The following is a 25750-nucleotide window of genomic DNA, read 5'->3' on the forward strand; positions in this document are numbered from 1 at the left end:
TTCCTATGTTGAAGTTTGGAAAAACACCACAATCAGGGAACGAAGATAATGCAGAGCTAAAATTTCCATACAGACAAGATCTGGCTTACAGTGTTAGTGTCTTGTCTAGATATCTCAAAAATCGCTAGAGATGGTTAAATTCAATCAGTAGGTTCCAATCTTAAAAATCGATAATTCGGTAGCAATAAGGTTCGCACAAAATCCTGAAGAACAAAACATATATAAAACAAACACTCTTTCATCCAAGAAAACCTTGCAGAAGGAAGACTCGGAATGTAACATGTCTCGAGGAAGCAGCAAATGGTCGACTTCATGACCAAAACTACCTCAGAGGACTCGTTTACAAATTTTGTGTCATGTTATATCAGTTAAGACAAAAACCATGTTGTTGTTACATATTATTCATTTTTGGTTTATATATACTTCGAAAGTATAGATAGGTGTATTAAATCAGTAAAGCTGTTTATTAAAGTAATCTCAGAATATCAATTAATAACCTAAAATCTCAACATCAATACTTCAAAACCAGTAGCTTCAGTTTGATTGAAAGTAGCGACAGGAAGGCGTGTGGAAGTTTCACACTATATATGCGGAAGTTAACATTACAATAAACCAAATTGTCCAAAAACAAGTCCGTAAACAAGTGTATAATTTATATATATCGACAAAGAGGATATTCGAGTAGCAGAGGACCAAATTACCGAAATTCAAAAAGAACGAACTACAGCAGTCGAAGAACGGCATGAGTAATGAAGTTAGCGACAAAACATTATTCACATTAGATTCTGGAGCAAGTAGTCATTTTGTTAAGGATACTTTGACGACTACTTTTTTACGACATTGCTAAACGATATTTTGATACATATAGCAAATGGACAAATTTTACAAGCTAAGAAATCTGGAGTACTGAGTGAAATGACGAGACAATATGGTATCAGTAGAAGTTTTAATACTGCCAAACCTACACTAATTTACTATCAGAAAAAAAGAAAGGTGAAAACAACCATAAATGGAAGTAATATCTCACTAAAATGTGAAAAGAAAAATGGTCTATACATACTGATAGCTGATCATGTGGAAAATGGAAGACCGATGGAACAGACGATGACAACATACAAGCAGGGACTCACTTCAGCGATTAGGATTGAAAAAGCTGGAGAGACCTTGTTTTGCATGTATAGAGGCAAAAACAACTAGGTGTCCATTCAACCGCAATGAGAAGGGAACATATGCAATTCAATAGGGGAGTTAATTCACTCAGACAATTGTGGACCAATGAACCCAATTTGTAAAGATATAAAAGGAAAATATTTTCAAACCATACTGGAATATTTTTCATATTTTACCCTAATAAAAATCCTGAAGGCGAAAGATAAAACAGAAGAATTTACTCATTCATCCTCCAAGCAGTTCTTTACTACACTTTTGTGACTCCAAGAGCTTTCAAATCCATTAAGATCCGTTGGAACTAGATAGAACTTAAACCTTAGTACCGCCAAGAAGAAAAATCAGATCTGTAGTCCGTAGGTAAATTGGTACTTATATTGAACCCAAATAGGAAAAACTGAAAGATTATGAACGGTGCAGGACGTATTATTTGCTTACTTAAACATATAAAACAGCAAAAAAACACTGAGCTGAGGTCATATAAAGCACAAAAGATTTCTCGGACATGCACTGAATAGCGATAAGTTCAAATTACAGCAATCCCTCGTAACACGCGGTCTCGCCAACCGCGGTTCCTCTTTTAATGTTTAAGGAAGCTAAGGACCGATTAAACCATGTTTTGTTGTAACGCTTCAGGTGATTTTATGGTAAGGCCAATATTTGTTTAGAAATCATTAAATCCACGACCCTTGTGAAATAAAAATAAGGACTGTCTGCCTGTTTTCGGGAGCAAATTCTAATGCTTGGGTTATGGCGACGCTATTTACGGAGTGTTTTACTAATTGTTTTGTGTCTAGTATTAACCGGTATTTGACCTCAAAGTCACTATCATTTCTGCTTAATGACAAGGCACCTGTACATCCGGACACCTTAAATAAGGCCTCAATGTGAATATACAGTTTTCACCTCCCAACACAAATTCGGTTCTACAACTCATTAGATCAGGGTCTAGTAGTAGCACTTCAACGATGTTATCTAAGGCGTACTTTCGGTCACATCTTATAATGCATAGAAGCAGGCCCTTCATTGACTTTTACCCAAAATTCTAGTTAGTTTAATATTGCTCATTGCTAAGCATTATTAAAAATGCAATGAGTGATTTAAGAATATTATGCATGTTGGAAAAAACTACGACCGGAAGTTGTTATCGATATCACAGCATCGTCGGACACTGAAGCCAAAATCACTAACATTTTACAAGTTATGCATCAAATATATGGAGAAAATTTTGAAGGTCAACATATTTTGAGGAAGTTTTAGCCATTAGTGACAATGAACTCATAGAAGAGGAACTCGTTGAAATTTTGGAAAGCCATATAAATAATGAAGATAATGCATCTCAAGAAATAGCTGGAAAATCAACTACGTTTTTAAAGTTTAAACAAATTAAATAAAATTTTGTCACGTGCTCATCAACTGTAGGATTTGGTTTTGAACCTGGATCCTTCATTGGAACGAAGTATGAAGTTTCATAATGTGCTAGAGCTTTTACTACAACCGTGTAAAGAAGTGCAGAAAGAAGTTAAGAATATAACGGAACAGCCAAAAATCCTTTCTTAAACAAAATTTGTATTGTTACATTTGTATTTTCTTGCGTGAGTGTGTTTTAAGTGTTTTTGTTATTTTATGTTTTATCAGTATTTTAGTTGCTACAAGTGTAAATAAATTTTATATTTGCGTACATTTGTACATAGATTTTTCTTCATTAATCTTCTTGATCTCTAGCCAACCGCGGTTTCACCAAATGACATCCTATCGGAACATAACATCCATAGATATTCATAATTTTATATTTGCATTTGCACCATAATACCCATTAGGATTACATTGGTGACTGAGGTAAGGTATTATATATCCTCTGTTATGTCACCAAAGAGCTCCAGGCAGTTGTTGGATAGTATAGAATTAAAAAGTTTCGCTCATTCCAACTTCATTTAAAGAACTAAAACTAATTCGTAGCATGATCTGCCGAGATAAATCAAAAATAACGGACTAGAGTTTTCCTCTAGTAATTCAGTTTCCAGTCTACATTTTTATAGATAGATGTGGCTACAATTCCATCGGTATACAATAATTTATGGAATACATAGTTTTACTTTGCGTGCTATGGGCCAATTTTTATTTTATTTTAGAATAGGGCATCAGTAAAAATATAAGTTTGAAAATAACAGCCTTTTTCAATTTAAGGACATGGTTACATAATTTGGTTTAATGGTTCCCTGATCTATTATTCTTCAATTGTCAGAAGATTCAAGATCTTCCAGTGTATACAAAACAACTAAAGACAATTCAGAAAAGATGTCAATACCTCGAACTGGGTTCCAAACAAAAAACCAAAAATCAACCAGAAACAATAGACAACGATCCGTGGTCAGAAGTAATAATTCTTTTTATATTAATCACTATACACAGTCTAAAAGCAATTGTTTGGAACTGAAAACCATAACACAAAACAAAAGTAACTACCTATATAAAACAAATCAATAATAATTAACCTGATAACTAACAAACTCAGTTAATGAATATCAATTTGGTTTATAGTCTAGCTATCAGATACAAAATCCTAATACAACAAATCAAATAACTGATCATCTCTGGTTCCACAACAAAACCTGAAGCCACCATCAGAGTCACTGAGAATTTTTTTGCCAAATAATAAGATATTGATTCCAAAGTTACTTAAAAAGTGATAGTCAAGGTACCAAGTATAATTTTTTGCACTAGTACTGTTATACATTTCGGCTCATCTGAAAATTTAAGTTGTAAATTAATTGCGTTGTATAACAGCATTTCAATGTGCTGCAAGTTTTTGATTAAAAGGCCAAAAACTAAACATCTTTATTAGACAATATAAACTTAAGCTTAATATAATAAAATAAATGATTATCTTCTGCTGAATTCTGAAGTACTTTTACTACATCTTGATTAATGTCCAATAGTGTTAAGTTATGCAGAGAAACAGTAAGTTTGTATTCTGTATCAATATAGCTTTAAGTTCCATTAAGTGTATCCTGTAACACTAGTGCCCTATTTACACAAGGGCACATTAATATATTTTATACATTTTTCACATAAATTCTTCAATAAATACAATTCTTACTCTAGTCCGGGTTGCTTATGCTGATTGGTTTCAGCTCCATATAAGCTGAAAATTGAAAAAGAGAATATTATTGAATTGTAAATGATTAATATAACAAAACGCACCAATACAAATTAATATAATATCTTAGAGGTTTTAAAGAGTTTTTTCACAAAGGTACTATACAGATAAAGGTATCTTATACAAATAATCTGAACAATACAACATAAGAAAAATTCATTCAACGATTAACATCCGGACAATTAAATGATATTTTGTAAATGGCCAGTAATACAGCTAGAAATCACTAAGATTCTCTAAATAGTTAGACAACAATTATTAATGTTGAGTGGAAATGAACTCTTAATTACTTTATATTATTAACGGTGGGACAATTTTGATTTCACCTTAGATTTACTCAGTCGTCATATTACCTTTATTATCATACTGGAAAATTTAGTAAGCTAGGTGGAGAAATGACTTACAAGTTATCGTGTAATAGTAGTCAGGACTGTTCTAAATAACATTTAAAGAGGGATATTTGATTTAAATTACATACTTGTAGTTAATGTTTTAAATAACAATAATGTACAATGCTTATAAAATAAAAATAGTTTATATTTTTTGTAATCATATAGGAAATATGATGATTGAACATGATTCATTTTATCTATGATAATAGGCTGATATTACCTAACAGGTCAATTGTAAAATCCCCGGCCTACCATAGTAAAACACATATTTATGGTAATTTTTTTTTATACAACATAATTCCCTACAAGGACTATACATTTTTGTAATACAATTTGTCCTTTGCTTCAAGATAGGCCTCAGTTTCGGCGATCACCTCTTCATTCAACGAAAACTTCTTCCCAGCGAACATTCTTTTGAGATCTGAGAACAGAAAATATTTGCTCCGGGCCAGACCTGGAGAATACGGTGGATGAGAAAGCAATTCGAAGCCCAATTCATGGATTTTTGCCATCGTTTTCACTGACTTGTGAAATGGTGCATTATCTTGGTGAAGCAGCTCTTTCGTTTTCTTCATATGCGGCCGTTTTTCGGTAGTTTTAGGTAGTCAATGAAAAATATTGCATGCGCATCCCAAAATACAGACACCATAACCTTACCAGACGAGTGTTGCGTTTTTTCACGCTTTGGAGCGGGTTCATCGTATGCAGTCCACTCGAATGACTGTCGATTGGACTTCGGAGTGAAATGATAGAGCCATATTTCATACATTGTATGCTTGATCATCATCAAATACCGCAAAAGTGAGCTTGCGCGGCACCCACTTTGCACGGAGCTTTTTCATACTCAAATATTCGTGAATGATATGATGTACACGTGCAGTTGATATCTTTAGGGTGCCTACTATTTCATTCAATTTCAATTTACGGTAATTCAAAATCATTTTGTAGATTTTTTAAATGTTTTCGTCGGTAATAACCTCTTTTGGGCGTCCACTGCATTCACCGTCTTCGGTGCTCATTTCACCACGTCCAAACTTAGCATACCAATCCTTGATGGTTGATTTTCCTGGGGCAGTGTCCAAAAACTCGGCATCAAGCAATTAGTTTTTGCTTCAACTGTATTTTTTCTTTTCAAAAAGCAATATTTTATCAACACCCGAAATTCCTTTTTATCTATTTTTTTTCACAATAACAAAAGTTGCTTCACTCAAAATGTCATAATTCTCAAACTAATGATCCGACAGCTGTCAAATTTATACACGCATTTTTTGAGACTTAGGGCTAACTAAAAAACATATGGATTTAATTCTAGTAGCGCTATTTATGTGTCAGGTCCGGGACTTTTCAATTGACCTGTTATAAGCCTTAATGAAATTTGGGAATACACAAATCTACTGACTAGTTCTGTTTAAAGACTACTCTGTTCTTACAAAATATTATTTATTATTAATAAACCTTACGGAAATTTTGCAATATTTAAATAACACATAATGTCAATGTAGTTAATTATTTTATAACAAAATAATTTACAATATATTATGTTATATTTTTATAATTTACTTTTTATAATAATAATAATTTAATTATAATTTTTATAATTAAATTATAATTTATAATTTATCATTAATAAATCTAAATAAATATTAATATTAGTGACAACAAAAAAGAATAGAAAAACAAAACAAAACGTAAACAAATTTTTTTGGCCTTTTTGTGAATTTTTAAAATACCTTTTAAAACGGTTATCACCTCTATTTGTTATTACTATCTTTATATTTTGTTACTTGTTACTTTGCTATTGCTATCTTTCTTAATAAAACATTTCGCACTTTTTGTGTTTCTAATTTCTGCATTTTTAATTCATTTAAAATTTATCTAGCTTTTAAAAAGAAGCCGAGACGAAACAATACAAAAATAATAATATTAATTTGTGATAGGACGGTTTGGTGGCGCAGTAGTTAAGGCGATGGGACGGTCCTCCTATTGTTGCGTTAGCCGCAGGTTCGAATCCTGCTGGGGCATTTTGTTTAATATTTGTAAATGTTCTAGGCAAGAGTGTAAAATTCGACAAGGAAAATGATCTCAGTCACGCCAGTAACCCGGCTGGATAAGACCGGATGTCTATTGGGATGATTTATAAATTTGGTCACTCGCCAGTCGGTAGGCTTAATGCTGAGGACCGTGGTTCGGAGTCCACGTTAAACTTTAGGCCCAGTCCAGATAAACACATACTTGGTAAAAAGAGACTTTAAAATATATTTTTAAAAAAATCTAATATGTTGCCCTCCACCGACTCCAAAGTGATCCGTTAGTAGTAGTTAAAATAATATTGTAAATACATAAATAGGTTTAGGTAGGTATTAAGCTAAATTGTGGGTTCAATTCATTCTACTTTATGGGAATATATTTCTTTATTGGATTAGAATTTCGCGAAATTGGGATACCTTTTGGCTCTTCTAGAGAATTTTAATATAACTTTTGCTGAGAAATTGATTGTTGATGTGAAGTTAGATCTCTTACTGTTGATACTGTGCATTCATTGATTTGGAATTCCCTAAACATCCAGTTACTTTTGTTTTATTTAAATTATTTATTTGTCATTTTTGTAGGGAAATTGCAGATGTGTATTTAGAATAATGGTTGTATTTATATAATTCTTTTTTCCCGTTATTTCCTCCATTATTTTTGCGATCCCGAAATTTTTTCGTTCCACACCTAATTGTTTTATTTTCGCAATTTGATGAGGATACCAATATATCTATCATTTTCAGTTTTGTTAAAATAACCTTCAATAATAATATGAATAATGAATAATTTTCAATCTATATGTTTTATATAGATCTAATAAAAGGGGAGTATTATCTGTCGTCCAATTAACAACTGTAGGTTCTACATTTCTCGTATTTTCTTCAACGTTTTCAACTATGCATAATAGTTGTGGAGTATTTTTTATATAAAATATTTCTGATAAGGTACAAAAACTAAAAATGTAGGCATGTATGAATTGCTTTTCAATTTTAATGACTGACGAATATATTTAATTACTAGTATTTGTTTGATTTTAGTTGTTGAAGGGGCACTTAATATGGTCTACACTCTATACATTATGTCAACTCTCTCGGTCGAACATCACATGGCCCTGTGAAATATAAGTATTTTTTTAAATTATGGTCACTTCAACACTGTTGTGTTATAAGTATGAATATAAGTATTGGTATAACTACTAATATAAACATTAATTACTTCCCCAATAAGGATTACAACATTTATTGGTTGGAATAATAAATTACCATTAATAATATTTTAAGATAGTGATATCATTAAACTGTAAGTATGATTTTTGTCGATAAAAATAAATTAAGGATATAAATTCATGTAAAATCGTTCTTTTTTTCTCTAATGGATATGTTATCTATTATAGATATACTTTACAAACATTAGCGTTTCAACAAGAAGTATTAGAATAATTCCATCGTCAGCAAATTTTTATCTAATTATTACTATTTTTTAGTCAAATTGCTTTAACTAAATTTTACAGATTTCCCAATATAGCCTAGAAATTTAAAAACATTATTGTCCTGACAACTAGTCCCGAACTCGATGCTCTTCACATGTGCATAAATAAGCAGTTTTCAATTGATTGGGATATCAGAGTAAGAACAAGCTCCTTGGTCGTCCGTTACTGCAGTAATAATCATGCCGAATACCATTATTAATTTCATATTGAAACTGATTTTTATTTTTTGAACTGTAAGTTGATAAGTTAAGACACCTAAAAGGACATTTTAAAATGTGCTTTTCGAACCCCTCAATCACTAACATTTTGTATGCATTATAGATGATGTCTTAAGGTCACCAGAAATTAAACAATCAATGTGTAATTTTCAAGAATACTTCTTGTGGAGATAATCTGAAGTAAAAAAAAATGTGAAATATAAAGTGGTAAACATGAGGGGACATATCTTACAGGAAAACATACATAATTGGAGGAATGATCTGAGAAGCAACTAGATGTCATCATCTAATATTTCATTATCATCAACTATAATCAATAGGGTAGTTACATACCTAAAGCAGCTTTTTGTTGAAGAACAAGATTATGGTTTCATATATTTTATTAATCTTGATTAACTAAAGACCAAAGAAATACTTTAAATTTAGAATATGCCCGAGGAAAACTTCGTATATAACAAATCGGTAGTCTTCAACATTGTAGAACGTCCACGTTGTGTTAAATACCTGATGCTGCACTAAGAGGAACAATACATATACATCATAAATCTGAATATTACATGCTTCCTTCATATACTCAAAGTGAGTTTTAAAACAAAACTTTATTGTGCTTAATGAAAAAATACACTTCATGAAAACTATATTAATTTTATATAGTTATTATATATAAATATATACACACATTATATTCTTTAACTATATAAAGCAGTAGTAATGAAAGCTTAAAACATTAGGTGAGTTTCGTAAATTGAGGTATTGTCCCCTAGACTTGAGGAACTCTTAGTTAATCATACATAGTATACAATTACTTCTTTTAGTACAAACTACAAAGGAAAAATCATTATTACAGTGTCATAACTAAATAAAAATATTGAAATAACTGTCAGCAAAGGAGTGGTTTTGATTACCTAATGTGAAGAAAACTCTATTTGTATTTAAAAATGTATTTTTTGGTTTACTAGGTGAACCAATAATGATGTTTTAAAACCATGACTATTCAGAAATATATACTCATCTACAACACCCTATATTATTAATACACTGAGCAAATAACAAAGGTATAGTAAAATATATAATCCACATGGCTCATAAGCAGATTTAAAATAAAAAGTTAAAAGCAGTTATGACTGAAAAATATTGAAGTTTATATTCATTAGAATATCAGAAGTTGGCAAATTATCGCTTATCTGGTATAAATATGCACAAACAATTTTTTTTCAACATATTTGTTAGTTTCTGATTTGGAATATATTTGTCAATTAAATTTTGTAAATACGTTATAAAAACATTAAATTGTAATTTTTTAAATAAATATGTGCTGCGAGTGATTTTACTTGCATTATCAAGTTAAGTCGAAATTGATGCAATAAGAGACTTAACGACACACGAATATAACATTTTTATTTCTCGCATAATAATAACCAACAATGAAATACAATAAGTCTACAGGATCTGCAAGAAAGAATGTTAATTAATTATTAAATTTCTACAATTAGGTCCATAATAAATTTTATAAATTAGACATAATATCTAAGATATATATAAAATACAAAGAATACCTCAAAACCTTGTAAAATGTCAATAAACAATTCAAGTACCTCATGAACATTATCATGCGTATGTGTTTAACTATACATAATATAATTTAACATGTGTAATTCCTTACCTGAGTAAATTTCAAGGTTTGCCATTGTAGTGAATTGTTGGGAAAATTTTTTCTTTTTATTTCGGTGACGAATATTTGGAGGTTTAATCTAGTTCTGGAATAGATTTTATTAGAAATTTTAACAAAACTATAAAAACGACAAAATGTAATGCATTACTTTTATATATGAGGTCTAACTTCCGCAGAGATATAAAAGACAATAACTATTAAAATTAGTTTGACCACGTTCGAATCCGTTCTAACAACTACTACGCACACGCATGTTAAGTAGGGATGTACTACTAGAATAAGTTCGATATGTTAAATATATTGTTAATTAGAATCTTGAAGTTCGTCCTGAAAAACAGTTATGATTATTTTTTTAAAGAAATTATACAGTTGCACGGGTGTGATTCACAACTCCTCCAAATTCCTAATTAAGGAGCTCCAACTTTACCCTTAAGATAAAGCAAAATAGTAGGTGATTCTTTTTGAGAATCAATCGGGGTTCTTAAAATCCTTCTGAAGTCTTCGGAATAGGTAGTTCTCGAGAGTTTGGTCTGAATATTCTCATTTTATTTTATGCTATCATTAGATTTCTAGGTATTCATCGAGCATTGTAGATTTTTAGAGAAACAAAAAAACAAAAATTCATTATGTACAGCGCAATTTATTGCTGTGGTATGATAACTGTTAAAGATATGATTTGAGTCGATACAAGAGCCAGTCTAGAAAAGAGGAAGAAGAGTTAGTAGAGTGTGCTGTAAATTGTATCGAGACTGTATAAAATTCCAGGGATCAAAATAAAGTGTCTCTTTTGTTCGAAGGCCATAAGTTGTGTTATTAATTCCGTCCCGCCCAAATCATAAGTGATTCGTAACAATAACATTAGATACCTCTAAACTGAAACATCTGGTTTTTATACAATCCTTGATTTGGAATATCATATATTGAGATAAGACAAAATATTTTAATAAGTATATTTTTCATTTGAATAATGAATGATTTAATTTTTTTAATCGTTATTTTAAATTTAATTAATTAAATATGTTGTAAATACATAAATATTACAATAAAAAAAATGAAACTATAAAATTGATTAAACCGTTTATTTATAAATATAAAATAATATATAATTAAACTTATTTTCTAATTTATTTCCTTGGTATAAAATTATAATCTAAAAACAACAATTTAGTGTTAAAAATATGTTAAAAGAGGTATTATTTCATTTAATAAAAAATGGAAAATAAAAATTATAATGGATAATTTAATAATAATTGTATATAATAACATGAAAATAGAATATTTAGTTTTATGCAATTAATGCGGACAACAGACTGATTATTCGCATGATTATAGTATTAGTAAACGTACGGTTTTGGGAAATGGATCGATAATGCCCCAGGCTGATATCGGAACTCCTTTTAAAAGTACCGAAAAATGTCACTTAACCCGCTTGGAACGTTACTTCGTCTTACTACGTTACTTGTTGCCAATTATGCCCTCTAAATTATTATACTAAATATGAGTAGGGAAGGAATTTTGGTAGGTGGGGGATCGGTAGTGGTAGGATACAATCATAGAGTAATCAGGGGTGTGCAACTACAATGGTAAGTAGTGGGGCAAAGTTTCGCTTAGTGCAATCATTGGCGGCGCTGACAACGCGAATTTGATTGGTTAGTTTAAAATAGTTATGTAGAAACCTGTAAGGAAAATACTTTGCTTTGATTGGTCTGCCATTTCGCCTGTTTATTTTGTGACGTCATATTTATTGGTCAATAGTATTTAAATGAAAATCAAATTTAAATTTTAAAATTAATTTATTAAAATAAAATCCTATACAAATATACATAAGTGTAAATAATATAAATATATATAAGCAAAAAGCAAAAAAAAAACAATTATGAATTCTATTCTAGGCAAAATTAAAATATCTATAATTCTTCTACAACGCCTTCCCATATATGTTTAGTGCCATCAATTTTATGGGATCTATTAGAGTTCTAACTTATCTTGATATATACAAGGTAAACTTTAAATCATTCCCTGTTGATATTGCATTAACTTCATTAAACCAAAAATCATACATCATAATAACTTAAAATTTGATCTTGAAAATCATTATGGATTAGACAGTTGAAACACTAAAAATTTATGTTTTTTAAATATATTTAGATTTTAGAGTATTTAATCTGTGGAACTACTTAATATAGAATATAGACAAATATTGCATGTTGTCTCTTTTTCAGAAGTTTTGTTAAATAGCTTGAAATAAGACTAAAATACAATATTAGACTTGTTTTCCTCAGAGCAAAATTCTCTGGAACTGAAAATATAGACTCAACTCGTGATTAAACAACCTCAAGTGGTACTAGATCTCCCGTTAAAAAAGAATATAAGTTATCTACCATGTTCATCTTCTTCACAATTTTCTCCGGGAGAATGATGTGAAAAAATTGAAGTGATGAGCCCTTTTAAAGATTTCTCGAACATACTAGGGGAAGGATGCTGTTTCTACCTCCATGACCTCTAATAGATACAATAAAATTCTTTAAGCAATCTTGGTTAAGATTTGTTAAACAAATGTAGTTATTTGTAAATTTAGACAAAATAGATTTCTTTAAGGTAATAAATCCCCTAAAAGTAGCAATTAAATTTTTAATTGATGGAACCATAACAAATATTTTCTCAACAAGGCAATCAAATTTAAATATATAATTCCTCTACTATAAAATGATTGAACACTGATTGTTCTAAAAAGCTAAAGTATTGCAAATATTTTAGGGATATTTTACAATTAAAAGTAGTATTTATTACTACTAATTATCCAGTTATATTAATTATTACCTTATTGTAAGACTTCTTTATGTAGAGACATCACACTGACAGCATACGAACAACTTGGTAGATTAATTGAATTTTATTACTACTAACATCTTCATTTCATCATCAGGTTTTGATTTTCTGTAAACAAACAATATATAAACAGACATGTAGTAGATAGATAATTTTATATGTACCTGATAAAACCAATGATGGATATGCATTTACCCTAATACCTGTTTCTGAAGGAATGGTAATTCTAAATTTTTCACTAAAATGTCCATAACAGACACCATGACGTTGATATATTTGCATTGTGGTTTATCCAGGTAACTTACTACTATTTACTTGATCGACCCATTTTTGGAAAGGAGCGAGATCATTCTTTGGGAAACGATGTCTAATTTCCGTAGTAGATTTTTACCCCGGTACACTATATCTTTTACTACACTGACGCATTGTCGTCAATTTTTATGTTATTACTCCATAATAATTAATGTAAAACAGAAAATATGCACAACGTAAAACGAAAATTTCGTGATCTAAATAAAAACCAAAACCTACAAACAACAAACATAAAAATGGACGCCCATAGAAAATGCTGATAAAACACAATTTGATCGACAAATCACGTTTCATGTTAGTGGTGGCACCAGGAATTTAAACTAGCCAATCACAATTTGTGATCGCAGCGCTACAGTTGATTGAACCAAACAAAACATTTCCCCAAGGTCGCCAATACCGTGAAATTTCTATTTTTTCTATGAGTAATAGAGAGAAAACATCAACATTCGGCCATTCAAGTAATTTGATGGTTAATTTAAATCTTCATTATAGGCACCTGTAAGGAAAACATTTCGCTGTGAAGACATTTGATTGGCTTTTTGATAAAGTTTGGCACGCGACAGCCCTGACGTCACGTTTAATTGACCAATTAAATTTTAATAAGATAAATTGTTTCCATTATGAAATAAATTTATTAAATAAAATTCAATAAATGAAATGAATATAATCTGTAACACTGTAAATTATTTATAAAATATAAATATACTATAAAAATAAATATATCTATAATATATAACAATTATCATAAACGAAGAACTTTGGAACAAATCAACATTATCTCTTCGGTTTTTTTCCTTTTTCATATTTGTTTAGTGCCATTAATTTAATTAATATTTAATTAATTAATATTTTATTGATATATATATAATTAATATATTAATATATATATTTTATTAATATAATTAATAATAATAATTAACTAGGCGAAGAATGTATATTCCTCAATCCGTGAAATCTAATAGACCCAAAAATTCCAAATTATCTTAATTAAGTAGGCTTAAGCCAATATATTTATTCGGATAATTACACATTTTTTGTTTAATGAAATGAACCCTTTCAAGGTGATTAGTAAATTTTGAATTCACTTTAACAAATTTGTTATTACTTGGGCAATAAAATGTAAGCACTATATAATTCCTGATTCGCTTTGCACCAAAATGCCTAGTATATTGAACTTTGGTTAATCCTCTAATCATTGAGGAGCTATTATTTTAGTGGAGTTTATCAAATAATTGATCCAAGAATAAAAATATATGTCCGTTTATGTAGCTTCTTTCGGATAATTTTATGATTATTAATATGAAAAGATGCACCTCAACTTACATCAACAAAACACGCTGTAACGATTATACATTTTTTCATGGTTAATCCATTCACTTTGGAATTTTTAACATTATCAACCATTTTTTAAAGACCGCTAAATACTTCTTCAAAGTAAAACTCTTCTGCATTTCTTTACTATCTGTGCCTCCGGGCACACAACACATTCTAAATCGAGATTTCACTTTACTTATTATACTATCGACTTATAAATACTAATGAACTAATAACTTAATCTCTAAACGTTGCAAAAATCCAAATTGAGGCTAGGTTAGGCTTATTTTATCGATTAGGCATACTGAAAATGGCGCCCAATTAAGCAATGAAAATGCTATATAGACGAAGTGAACCAATAGGATCCCGTTGCGGCTCATAGCATAGCGATTAAAATTAAGTAATAAATTAACGGTGGCGACATCTATATGTTGGACGTCACGACACATTCCCCCAAAATGTTCGACAAAGTTAAATCTATATTTCTCTATGACTATAAATTCTGGGTATTTTGCTTTGTGTCCGGAATGAGGAAAGGTGCGTTTTTATTATCTCGAGTGCAAAAGTGAATTTGCTTTGTTAAATATTTTATTTTCTTATATAGTTACAATTATTTGTTAATTTTAATATTTAGTACTATTTCTTTCTATATATATATATATATATATATATATATATATATATATATATATATATATATATATATATATATATATATACATTTGTTTGTTTTGTATTATGTTATTAGTACAATTAAGTGATTAAATAGGTCATTTAAATTACTGTGACGGGACAGAACATGGAACAGAACAAGCTTTTATATTGTGAAGACTGCAGGTAGAATTCGGCAACAATTCTTAATATCAATTGTTATTCTTCTATCTCTTCAGATAGAAGAGTAGGTTACTTTCTAGTGGGCGAAAATGGCAGTATCGTTCCCACTACTGTCAATCCTAGTCGATTTTCTATTTTTTTAATAAAATTGTTTTGTTGAAGTAAAACTGTGTATTTATTCTTACGCAAATCATAACCGGTGAAGTTGATAGGATTCGAAAGAGATCACGAGGCTGTTTTCCTTTTCATTTATTTAATTTACCGGAAATGGACAATTATTGAGAACAGAAAATGGATTAAAATTGGACTGTCAGTTCTTCTGAGATTGGTTAAAGTGCCCCTAGCCTGCATATAATTGATATTCGGAAAATATGAAAATGAAAATATGAAATAGCTTTTTAACTTTAGAATAAGCTTTAGAATAATACTAATTAATTAAGATAATATTTTAGTTATTTGATTAGGGAATCATTCGTGATTCAATATTGACATGGAATTCTCCAATTTGGGTAATGCCGAAAAAACTGGAATGACTAACAAAATTAAATCCATACTTGATTTCATATATTACAAAATTAAAAAGAATTAAAATAAAACCATATTTAGGTCTTTTTGGATATTATAGAAGATTTGTTTAAAATTTGGCTGAAATTGTGAAAAATTATTTAAAAAATACACAATTTGTAACATCCCCAAAAATAAGAACAATTTTGAAAAATGTACAATTTTGTAAACGTTTGTAAAACATCTGATAGTATTTTAATATATCATAATTTTAATAAACAATTCATATTAACAGATGCATAAAATATTGCAACTTCTGTAGTTCTTTCCCACTTCTCACCCACAACAAACACGGAAATAAAATTCTCAACAGCCGAAAACAATTATTGGCAATTGTTTGGAACAAAAATCATTTTAGAGATATACAAAGAAATATATTTAAAAAATATTATTTGAGTTACAATCACAGAGTAGTCGGTACCAAAGAATCAATTGTGCCTAGACAAATTTAGGTTATTTGTCTTGATACATTTTATTTCAAATTATTCATTTATGTTTTTTTTGTGGTTGGTTACACAAAACCAATTTTTTAACTGTGAAATATGATGAATAATCCAAATAAAATTGAAGCCCACTAAAAGTTTAAATATTAGAATGCGGAAAAATGGAGAAATGGAGACTACTTATTTTATATTGAGATATTTTAGTATTTGCAAAATCTAATTAGCAAAAAAAAATTAATGATTGTAAATTACGTTGACGGATTGCAGAATTCAGATGAACGGCAACATTTAAATGTATTTTATTTTCCCTATATGTAAATACTAATTTGACATATCGGCAACGCCGCAATCGGCTTGACGTCATCTCCCTCTCGAATGTCAGCCATAGAAAAAATAGAAATTTCACGGTATAGGCGACGTTGGGGAAATGTTTTGTTTAGTTCAATCAACTGTAGCGCTGCGATCGCAAATTGTGATTGGCAGTTTAAATTGCAGATGCCGCCACTAACATGAAATGTGATTGGTCGATCAAATTGTGTGAAATCAGCATTTTCTATGGGCGTCCATTTTTATGTTTGTTGTTTGTAGGTTATGGTTTTTGTTTAGATCACGAAATTTTCGTTTTACGTTGTGCATATTTTCTGTTTTACATTAATTATTATGGGGTAATAATATAAAAATTGATGATAATACGTCAGTGTAGTAAAAGATGTAGTGTACCGGGGTAAAATTCTACTACGGAAATTAGACATCGTTTCCCAAAGAATGATCTCGCTCCTTTCCAAAAATGGGTTGATCAAGTAAATAGTAGTAAGTTACCTGGATAAACCAAAATGCAAATATATCAACGTCATGGTGTTTGTTATGGACATATTAGTAAAAAGTTTAGAATTATCCTTCCTTCACGAACAGGTATTTGGGTAAATGCATATCCATCATTGGTTTTATCAGGTACATATAAAATTATCTATCTACTACATGTCTGTTTATATATTGTTTGTCTACAGAAATTCAAAAACTTATGAAGATGTTAGTAGTAATAAAATTCAATTAATCTACCAAGTTGTGCGTATGTTGTCAGTGTGATGTCTCTACATAAAGAAGTCTTACAAGAAGGTAATAATTAATATAACTGGATAATTAGTAGTAATAAATACTACTTTTAATTGTAAAATACCCCTAAAATATTTGCAATACTTTAACTTTTTAGAACAATCAGTGTTCAATCATTTTATAGTAGAGGAATTATATATTTAAATTTGATTGCCTTGTTAAGAAATATTTGTTATGGTGCCATCAATTAAAAATTTATTTGCTACTTTTAGGGGATTTATTAACTTAAAGAAATCTATTTTGTCTAAATTTACAAATAACTACATTTGTTTAACAAATCTTAACCAAAATTGCTTAAAGATTTTTGTTGGATCTATTAGAGGTCATAGAGGTAGAAACAGCATCCTTCCCCTAGTATGTTCGAGAAATTTTTAAAAGGGCTCATCATTTCAATTTTTTCACATCATTCTCCCGGAGAAAATTGTGAAGAAGATGAACATGTTAGATAACTTATATTCTTTTTTAACGGGAGATCTAGTACCACTTGAGGTTGTTAAATCACCAGTTGAGTCTATATTTTCAGTTCCAGATAATTTTGCTCTCAGGAAAACAAAAGTCTAATATTACAGTCTTATTTCAGGCTATTTAACAAAACTTCTGAAAAAGAGACAACATGCAATATTTGTCTATATTCTATATTAAGTAGTTCCACAGATTAAATACTCTAAAATCTAAATATTTTTAAAAAACACATACATTTTTAGTGTTTCGACTGTCCAATCCATAATGATTTTCAAGACAAAGTTTTAAGTTATTCTGAGGTTTGATTGTATTTTTGGTTTAATAAAGTTAATGTAATATCAACAGGAAAGTATTTAAAGTTTACCTTCAATATATCAAGATAAGTTAGAACTCTAATAGATCCCATAAAATTGATGGCACTAAACATATATGGGAAGGCCTTATAGAAGAATTATAGATATTTTAATATTGCCTAGAATAGAGTTCATAATTGTTTTTTTTTGCTTTTTGTTTATATATATTTATATTATTTACACTTATGTATACTTGTATAGGATTTTATTTTAATAAATTAATTTTAAAATTTGAATTTGATTTTTATTTAAATACTATTGGCCAATAAATGTGACGTCACAAAATAATCAGGGGAAATGGCAGACTAATCAAAGCAAAGTATTTTCCTTACAGGTTTCTACATAACTATTTTAAACTAACCAATCAAATTCGCGTTGTCAGTGCCGCCAATGATTGGACTAAGCGAAACTTTGCCCCACTACTTACCATTGCAGTTGCACACCCCTGATGTCAGCAGTCCAATGATTTTTCCATCCACTAGTATACCTTTTCCGATTTATCTGATATCAGCGCCTTCCGTGGCTGTAGTCATAACTCTACGGAGCTGCCGTCGGCTATTACTAGTTGCCTAGCTATAAAATTTATGTTTTAATATAAAAAAATATTGATTTAACTTTATATTTTCATGGAATTGAAAGTTAAAAATTTCATGGAAGAAATTGCTACAGCAGAAGGAATAAGATATAAAATATTTTTATATTTAATGTATAAGAATGTTTCAAGTGCAATGACTAAAATTATTTTATTTGCTTTTAATAACAACAAAATTGCAACAAAAAGCAATGAATATGAATGTAGCCCACAGTGTTTTATTTTTTCTAATATTATTTTATTACAAGATATAAAAGATGATAAACTATATAATAATATATAATATCTTCTTTAGGAGAAGAGTAATTTAAATGACCTTGTCGATATACACTGCATCGCTTTTAGGCGAACAATTAATCTACCTACAAAAACACGCTTCTGTTGACCTAAACATCGTTTAAGTTGAACAATCGATGCCGAGCGGTAGTTTGTTGGAATTCGAAGTTTCCTGCAGTCATATTCATTCAAGCCTCAAGTCGGGATCAATACTCCGTCGCGACGCGATTGACTCAGAGGGGGGAAAACACGAGTTCCGCGAGGTTTCAATGGAACAGTCATTTAAAAAATCGCTGTTTCTTTACCGTGTATCATAGTTTCGGGTTTTGCTCACGAGACACCGGCGAATTGTTTCAAAAAACGGCTCATATATTATATTGGTGTTTGTGTATGGCAATCGGTTGGAATTTCCTTCAAGAATATGTTGCTATTTCGATTCCGATTTATGCGTTTATGTTTACATTTTATTTTAATGACATAAAGTTCTTCGTTTACGCTTCTTATAAGCTGACTAAGATCTTAGTCAAAGATATGTTCTATAATATTGTTTGATTTTCGGTAGTAACACGTAAACGATCGGAATATTTAACCTATATACCGATCGATTTATTTAAATTGGCATTATTAAGTAAAATATATAGTGAGTGTAAGAATGAAGTTAATTCCAGTAACTTACCATGGATTTACTTCTATGGATAGGAGGTTTTCCAGCGCTATGTTGCCGTGGATAGTTTCCGAGATTAGAAGAAGGGATTATAATGGAAAGGTAACCATTCAAAATTACATTTTTTATGTTTACGGTGTTTATAACATTACATTTACGTTATCCAAATTCTAACCTAACACTGAAATATCACGGATTCAATAATTTTTTAAAATGCCATTTTTTAACTTTTGTTCTAATAATTGAATATATATATATATATATATATATATATATATATATATATATATATATATATATATATATATATATAATCTTCACTATCTATATTGCATATAAATATATTTTTATCAGTGTTACCGGTCTTTAAATGGAGACTATTATATTTTTAAATTGCTGCTAGTACAAGTAATATTTGCAAAATATTTTGTTTTCCCTTTTTTTAATTATAATATAACGACCACTAATTTTTGAATAGCGGTGACTATTCGCTTATGTGTCTGCTGTTTCATGTTTTTTTTAATTTGTTTCATTATTATGTATGTTACATATTTTATTATTATGTGTTTCATCGATTTATATTTAGATATTCTGATATGAACGCTTTTGGAAAAAAATAGTGGATTTAAATTAAATTTTGACACATTACTCAAGTATACTGAAAGATGTATAAATATATTATATGTAGTGTTTTCCAGGGGACCAGTCGATGTTAAAATCGAAAGAAGCTAGCTACGTGAGGTATAATAAAAAACATTGTTTTAATTGAAAATTATTATGCCATGTATGTTTTTGTAGGTCTGGCTAAAATTAAGAGACGACATGGATTATTTTAAATTTAAAGATCATTGATTGATTACGGCCTCATGGTACAAATCTGTGGTTTAAGGAAATCTCAAACCCATGATTTGCAAAACTGGTCAAATCGCACAATTGATGGCCAATTCACGTCACTTCTGGGAGAGTTTACTACTATACCCTCAAATCGTTCATGCAACGTATCGTTTACGCTCATGTTGTTCAATTTAAACCAAATTAAATTGATTATTGTCCTTCTGTAGGTCGTGTGTTAATGTCTACTTCTTAATCAATACGCTGCTGTTGGTTGCCCAGGACTTCGAACATTCTTCGCTAAATTCCGCCACAGTTGGCGATCGGCCGCAGCTGTCCTGGACTAGGAAAATGTCGGTCTCCTATGTTTCAAGTCTTTTTCGATGATCTTGATTCACGTCGTCGTCGGAGCTACTCGATTTGTTTTAGACCCAAAATATCATTTTCGCCATATAAGTCTGAGAAACTCTTTTACCTCTAATTTTCTGACTTTCTGATGACTTAAGCATCATATTTGAAATACTCCTAGTCTATATATGTAGTTCTGTGACAGAATCCAAGTCTCGGAGCCATACTTAAGAAATGAGAATATAAGTGTTTGAAAGATGCGGAATTTAATCTTGGCTGTTGATTTTGTCAACTTGGTCGATTCTTTTTAACATTTCTGAGGTGAATGTCATCTTTTCCTTCTATGTTACTAATCTCTACTTCTACACGTGTACTTGAACTTCTGCACGTGGTCCAACTGGATCCCATTGAAATTTGTAGTAACAGGCGATTCGTCAGTTGTCAAGACTTTAGAATTTTCTTTTTATATTTATGATTATTCAAAAAGGCAAGAGTGCTAAATCCTACAAGGACAATTATTCCAGTTACGCCAGTACCCAGCCGGGGTAAGAAGACTCCGAATGTCTTCTGGAATCATCATGTCTAACTAGGTCACACACCGGTCGGTAGGCTTGATGCCGAAGGCCTTTGTTTCGAGCCCATGTTAAGCAGTAGTTCCAGTACAAATAATAAGTTGTGTTTACCATCCAATAGAAGCTAGAATTATAAATTAGTTCATCGAAGTGTTCAATATAATTAAATTTTGTTTCAAACACTCAAGAGATTGAGCGGTAATGGTAAATCCGGTTATCCGGTGCGTTCTCTGTCATGAAGAGTGAGCATCAGATCGTTCAAGGAATTTGTGCGTCCACTATCATGTTGAAAACAGTGGAGAGGCGACATATCCTTGGCGAATACCGGCTTGGATTTCAAATTGATATGACAAATCATTTTGCATTCGCACATAGTTAATGGAACCATTGTAAGACGCCTGAAATAATTTAATAACATTTAGGGAAACACTTACCGCTTCTAATGATGCCCAGAGTGAGGGTCAGTGTAAACAGTCGAACACAGAGCGAAAATCAATATAAACAATCGCAGGCTCTCCACATCTAGTATGTTCCTCCATCAGCTGGCATAATGCGAAAATCTTATCTATGCTACCTCGAGTGAGTCTGAAATGCCTGTTCTTCTCGTTAGGTTTCCTCGCGTGTCGTTTGATGTCTCACTGGTTTGATTTTCATAAATTCCTTCCCAACAATTGATAGAAGACGTGCTTCTATAGTTCTTACACTGTTTATTGTAGCTTGCTATTAGTGACAGCTAGAATTATCGCTTGCTTCCATGTTCAATGTACTCTCTCCGATCGTTAATTGAACTTCGTTCGAGATTGTAGATATTCGTCCGATATCCAGAGTTGTGTTTTATAACGATCAAGTGGACATGCTTTTGTGGCTCACTTATCAATTGCTTCAGAAATGTGTTTTTCTATCGTATCTATATGTGTATCTGGATTTTTTGTGGTTTTGATTTGAAACTCTCTGATGTTTTGGATTCCGCAAGTAGCTCCATTTGCGATTCATTGCATGCGAATTTATAGACTTTGCCCATAGAAGTCACAGCTGCACTGTTGCACGGAGGAAATAATGATCAGATTTATAGTCGTCAGATCGTCTTTAGATCGGTGAGCGTCGAACGAAACCGAGGGTTAATCAAAACATAATCCAACACCGCTGGAAGTTGTTGGAATGTTTTCGACATCAGAGCTAATCAGCATAGTATACATATAAAAGCATATATATAATAGCATATATATATAGTAGCATAACAGCCAAGTTCTGTGAAAGGCTGTGTTCTTGAGCTCGGGTAGAAATTGACTACCTCAAGTTCTTCTGTGAATTGTGACGGACAACGGCGATGCTGTCACCTATTTTAAAGCTTCTATGACTTTACGTTTGTTGGATTTTTACCTAACCGCTCAATTCAATTTGTCCACAAAATTTTGAGCAATCGGTTGTGAAGGAATCACCGGATCTAGTGTAAAGTAGCCGCAACACTTAGTAATTAATATATATTGAATTAACAAAACTTTGTTATCCGCATGCCGTACTCAGTTATGTAACTGCCATAGTAATTTAGTATCAGCGATTGAATAATAAGCCTCTCGGTGCAAAATTCACCATTATTTAGCTCTCTTATTTTCAATTCAGCATTATGGTGGTAAATTCAGTCTAATTCATAGGGATGATACAATACACAAAGTGATTTAAATTATTATCAAAGTCTCACTTAAATATGCTTTTGTTCCTTGGTTAATGAATGTGCATGCAAACTGAATCTACTTGTTTTTAAGTTAAATTTAATTTAATCCTGAAATTTCGGTGATGTTTTTGTGATAGGTATATGTTAAAATGTCGAACTTGTAGTGCTGCTTTTGATATTCTCTTCGTGGACTTACTAAAAAACTTTGTATTTAATCGTTGTTCAATATTAAATTTTATTATATCGTTCATTATATTTCATTACATTACATTAGAAGCACTTCCTACATCTAGTAGCGTTAATTTAGATCTTAAGTCAAGTCAAGTTATATACTTAGCTTCAATATAAATAACTGTTAAATTAAATGGTATTAACATTTCTCTACATAGTTAAATTTTCAAAATTCAGTACTTATGTGTAATTTTAAGAAATATGGCATCGAGGTACATGCTTGGCAGCAAAAAGAGTTTCCTTTTTCACTAAACCTGGCCACAGTTCCTCGATTGATTGAAATTCTCTCATCTCGTTAGTCTCCTACTTTTCAAATCACTTTCTATTATTTTTATCTATGTTTTTTCAGGTATGTTCTTCCACCCAAAAAAGTCAATTTCGTGATAGAATTCTGGAAGGAATTCGTTCATCTTTCATTCGACTCTGAACTTCTGGTTGTTTACTGATTGGTGAGTCATCCATATCGACATTGAAACGGAATATTTGTCTGTCTTATCTACAATTTTATAGTTTTATATTGAAAATATTTTTCCGTGGAATATTGTAGTCCTATTGTGCCTTGCCTAATATGCCTTGGATCAGCAAGTGTAGTATATTAAGGTACTACCAACGCCACCTGAACAAATTGAATGACTTGCATGTTGGACTTGTTTTGTTTGACCAGAAATAGATAGTATAAGTCTCAAAGTCATCTTCTTGATAAAGCTCGGTCAGCTGTCAGCTGACGCTGAAGAAGTATAGGTAAAAATATCGGTAAAAAAATCGCTCTAGAAAAAGATGTAAAATATTTTGATTGATATAGGCTAGTTTTAAGTGAAAAAATAGTAGTAGAATACATATGGCTAATATTTAAATGGTACAACTTTACTTAATTTATATATTTGTACAATAATTGTGTACAAGATTTCAAATCAACAAATTAAACCATAGCAACTTGACAATTAATAGTAACGCTATCAGTAATCACTTTTCAAAGCTAGTAGTGCGTTCTGTAGCAATGTATGTCAAGTACTCATTATATAGACTTTGTATGTTCTGTCATAAAAATATTCAGTCGAGTCGATTCCGCAAAATGCCTTTAATAATGTTTTGACAATTAAAATATTCGCATATGTGAAAATATCGGAAGTGGCTTTACTGTGAAAATAACGATATAACAATTTGATAGTGACACAATAAACATGCATAAATAATAAAAATATAGTACATTTTATCAGTTCCCGGTACTTGTGACCGACAGCATATCGATTTCTTTCATAAGGACATATTACAGATTTAGAAATGCGTGATTTACATATTATACGGTGCCGGAGTTTCTAGCACCCTTGGTGGAATATAAAATATTCTAAGCATGATAAAGGATTTCAAAAACTAGGACAATCTATTAATATTGTTCATTGTACATAACGACTGATGCTAAGAACTATATGCATTGTTAGCTTTCGATTATAATAGTCTAGAATATTACATATTATATGTATTATATTATAACGGACCAATTAAATTGATCTGTTTCAAGTTTTTATAGGCCACGGCAAAATATAATTCTGTTTTGAATTGATTAATTATATACGGTTGGCTTATTGTTATAATATTAAATATTCTATACTTGTTATATTTTTTAGTTAATAAGTAGTCGAATACTTTTAATTCAGTTCAATTTCATTGCTAGAATTTTCAATTTCATTCAAACTATTTTCCAGCAAGCGTAGGTTTTTCATTATTTTGGAATTAACAATTCACACAATTTAAAAAATAGATATATGATTTGAAGTAATTTATCTTATATTTAATGATATTACACTATTTGGGGAATTTTTTATTTTAAAGGTTTTATAACAGTTTTCTTAAAAGAAATCCATTGGTTGGAATGTATCTCGAAAACAGACCGGGCCTGGTGCTCACGAGATTCAGTGCTAGTTAAACTACAGCAACTAAAAGAGTCTACAATGTACATATAAAGGATGCAAATTTTTTTTATTCGATAAAGAGCTCCAATATGCCAGTCAAAGGCTTTACATTCATTGTTTACCAATATCATGTTTTCGGATAACGCTCATTTTGATCTGAATCGATAGAATCATCAGAACCGAAGTAGAACGAATTCGAAGTGGAAACATTATAATTCTAGTCGTTCATCCAGTGTGACCTATATGCATATTAACGTTGTATATTATGTAGCATATTATGTGTAGGCTTATATTTCAAATATAT

General features: G+C 30.5%; 1 protein-coding gene and 3 long non-coding RNA genes across 5 annotated transcripts in view; 2 read left to right on the forward strand and 2 right to left on the reverse strand.

The window, feature by feature from the left end:
* plx (PTB_TBC1D1_like and TBC domain-containing protein plx) overlaps positions 1 to 25750 on the forward strand; it is a 192588-nt gene that overhangs the window by 52273 nt on the left and 114565 nt on the right. The window contains exon 1 of one of the 2 annotated variants that reach the window (XM_076397978.1): positions 19431 to 19984. The exons of the other annotated variant lie outside the window; for it this stretch is intronic. Within the exon in view, the coding sequence (XP_076254093.1) occupies positions 19871 to 19984 (114 nt within the window). The 5' untranslated portion in view covers positions 19431 to 19870. Of the gene's footprint in view, positions 1 to 19430; positions 19985 to 25750 lie in introns of those variants that run through there. 2 annotated transcript variants of the gene reach the window in all.
* LOC143194135 (uncharacterized) lies at positions 494 to 10408 on the reverse strand. Its single transcript, XR_013005195.1, has 3 exons — positions 10275 to 10408; positions 10118 to 10211; positions 494 to 4312 (listed from the first exon to the last, which is right to left on the reverse strand). It is a non-coding gene; the product is annotated as an uncharacterized LOC143194135 (long non-coding RNA).
* Positions 11901 to 13669, reverse strand: LOC143192568 (uncharacterized). Its single transcript, XR_013004815.1, has 2 exons — positions 13120 to 13669; positions 11901 to 13063 (listed from the first exon to the last, which is right to left on the reverse strand). It is a non-coding gene; the product is annotated as an uncharacterized LOC143192568 (long non-coding RNA).
* Positions 16706 to 18586, forward strand: LOC143192567 (uncharacterized). The gene is made up of 2 exons (XR_013004814.1): positions 16706 to 17373; positions 17430 to 18586. It is a non-coding gene; the product is annotated as an uncharacterized LOC143192567 (long non-coding RNA).

Source organism: Rhynchophorus ferrugineus, unplaced genomic scaffold (assembly GCF_030347505.1).
Source record: "Rhynchophorus ferrugineus isolate W39M unplaced genomic scaffold, kcgeb_rfMv2 rfM3, whole genome shotgun sequence".
Lineage (NCBI taxonomy): Eukaryota > Metazoa > Arthropoda > Insecta > Coleoptera > Curculionidae > Rhynchophorus > Rhynchophorus ferrugineus.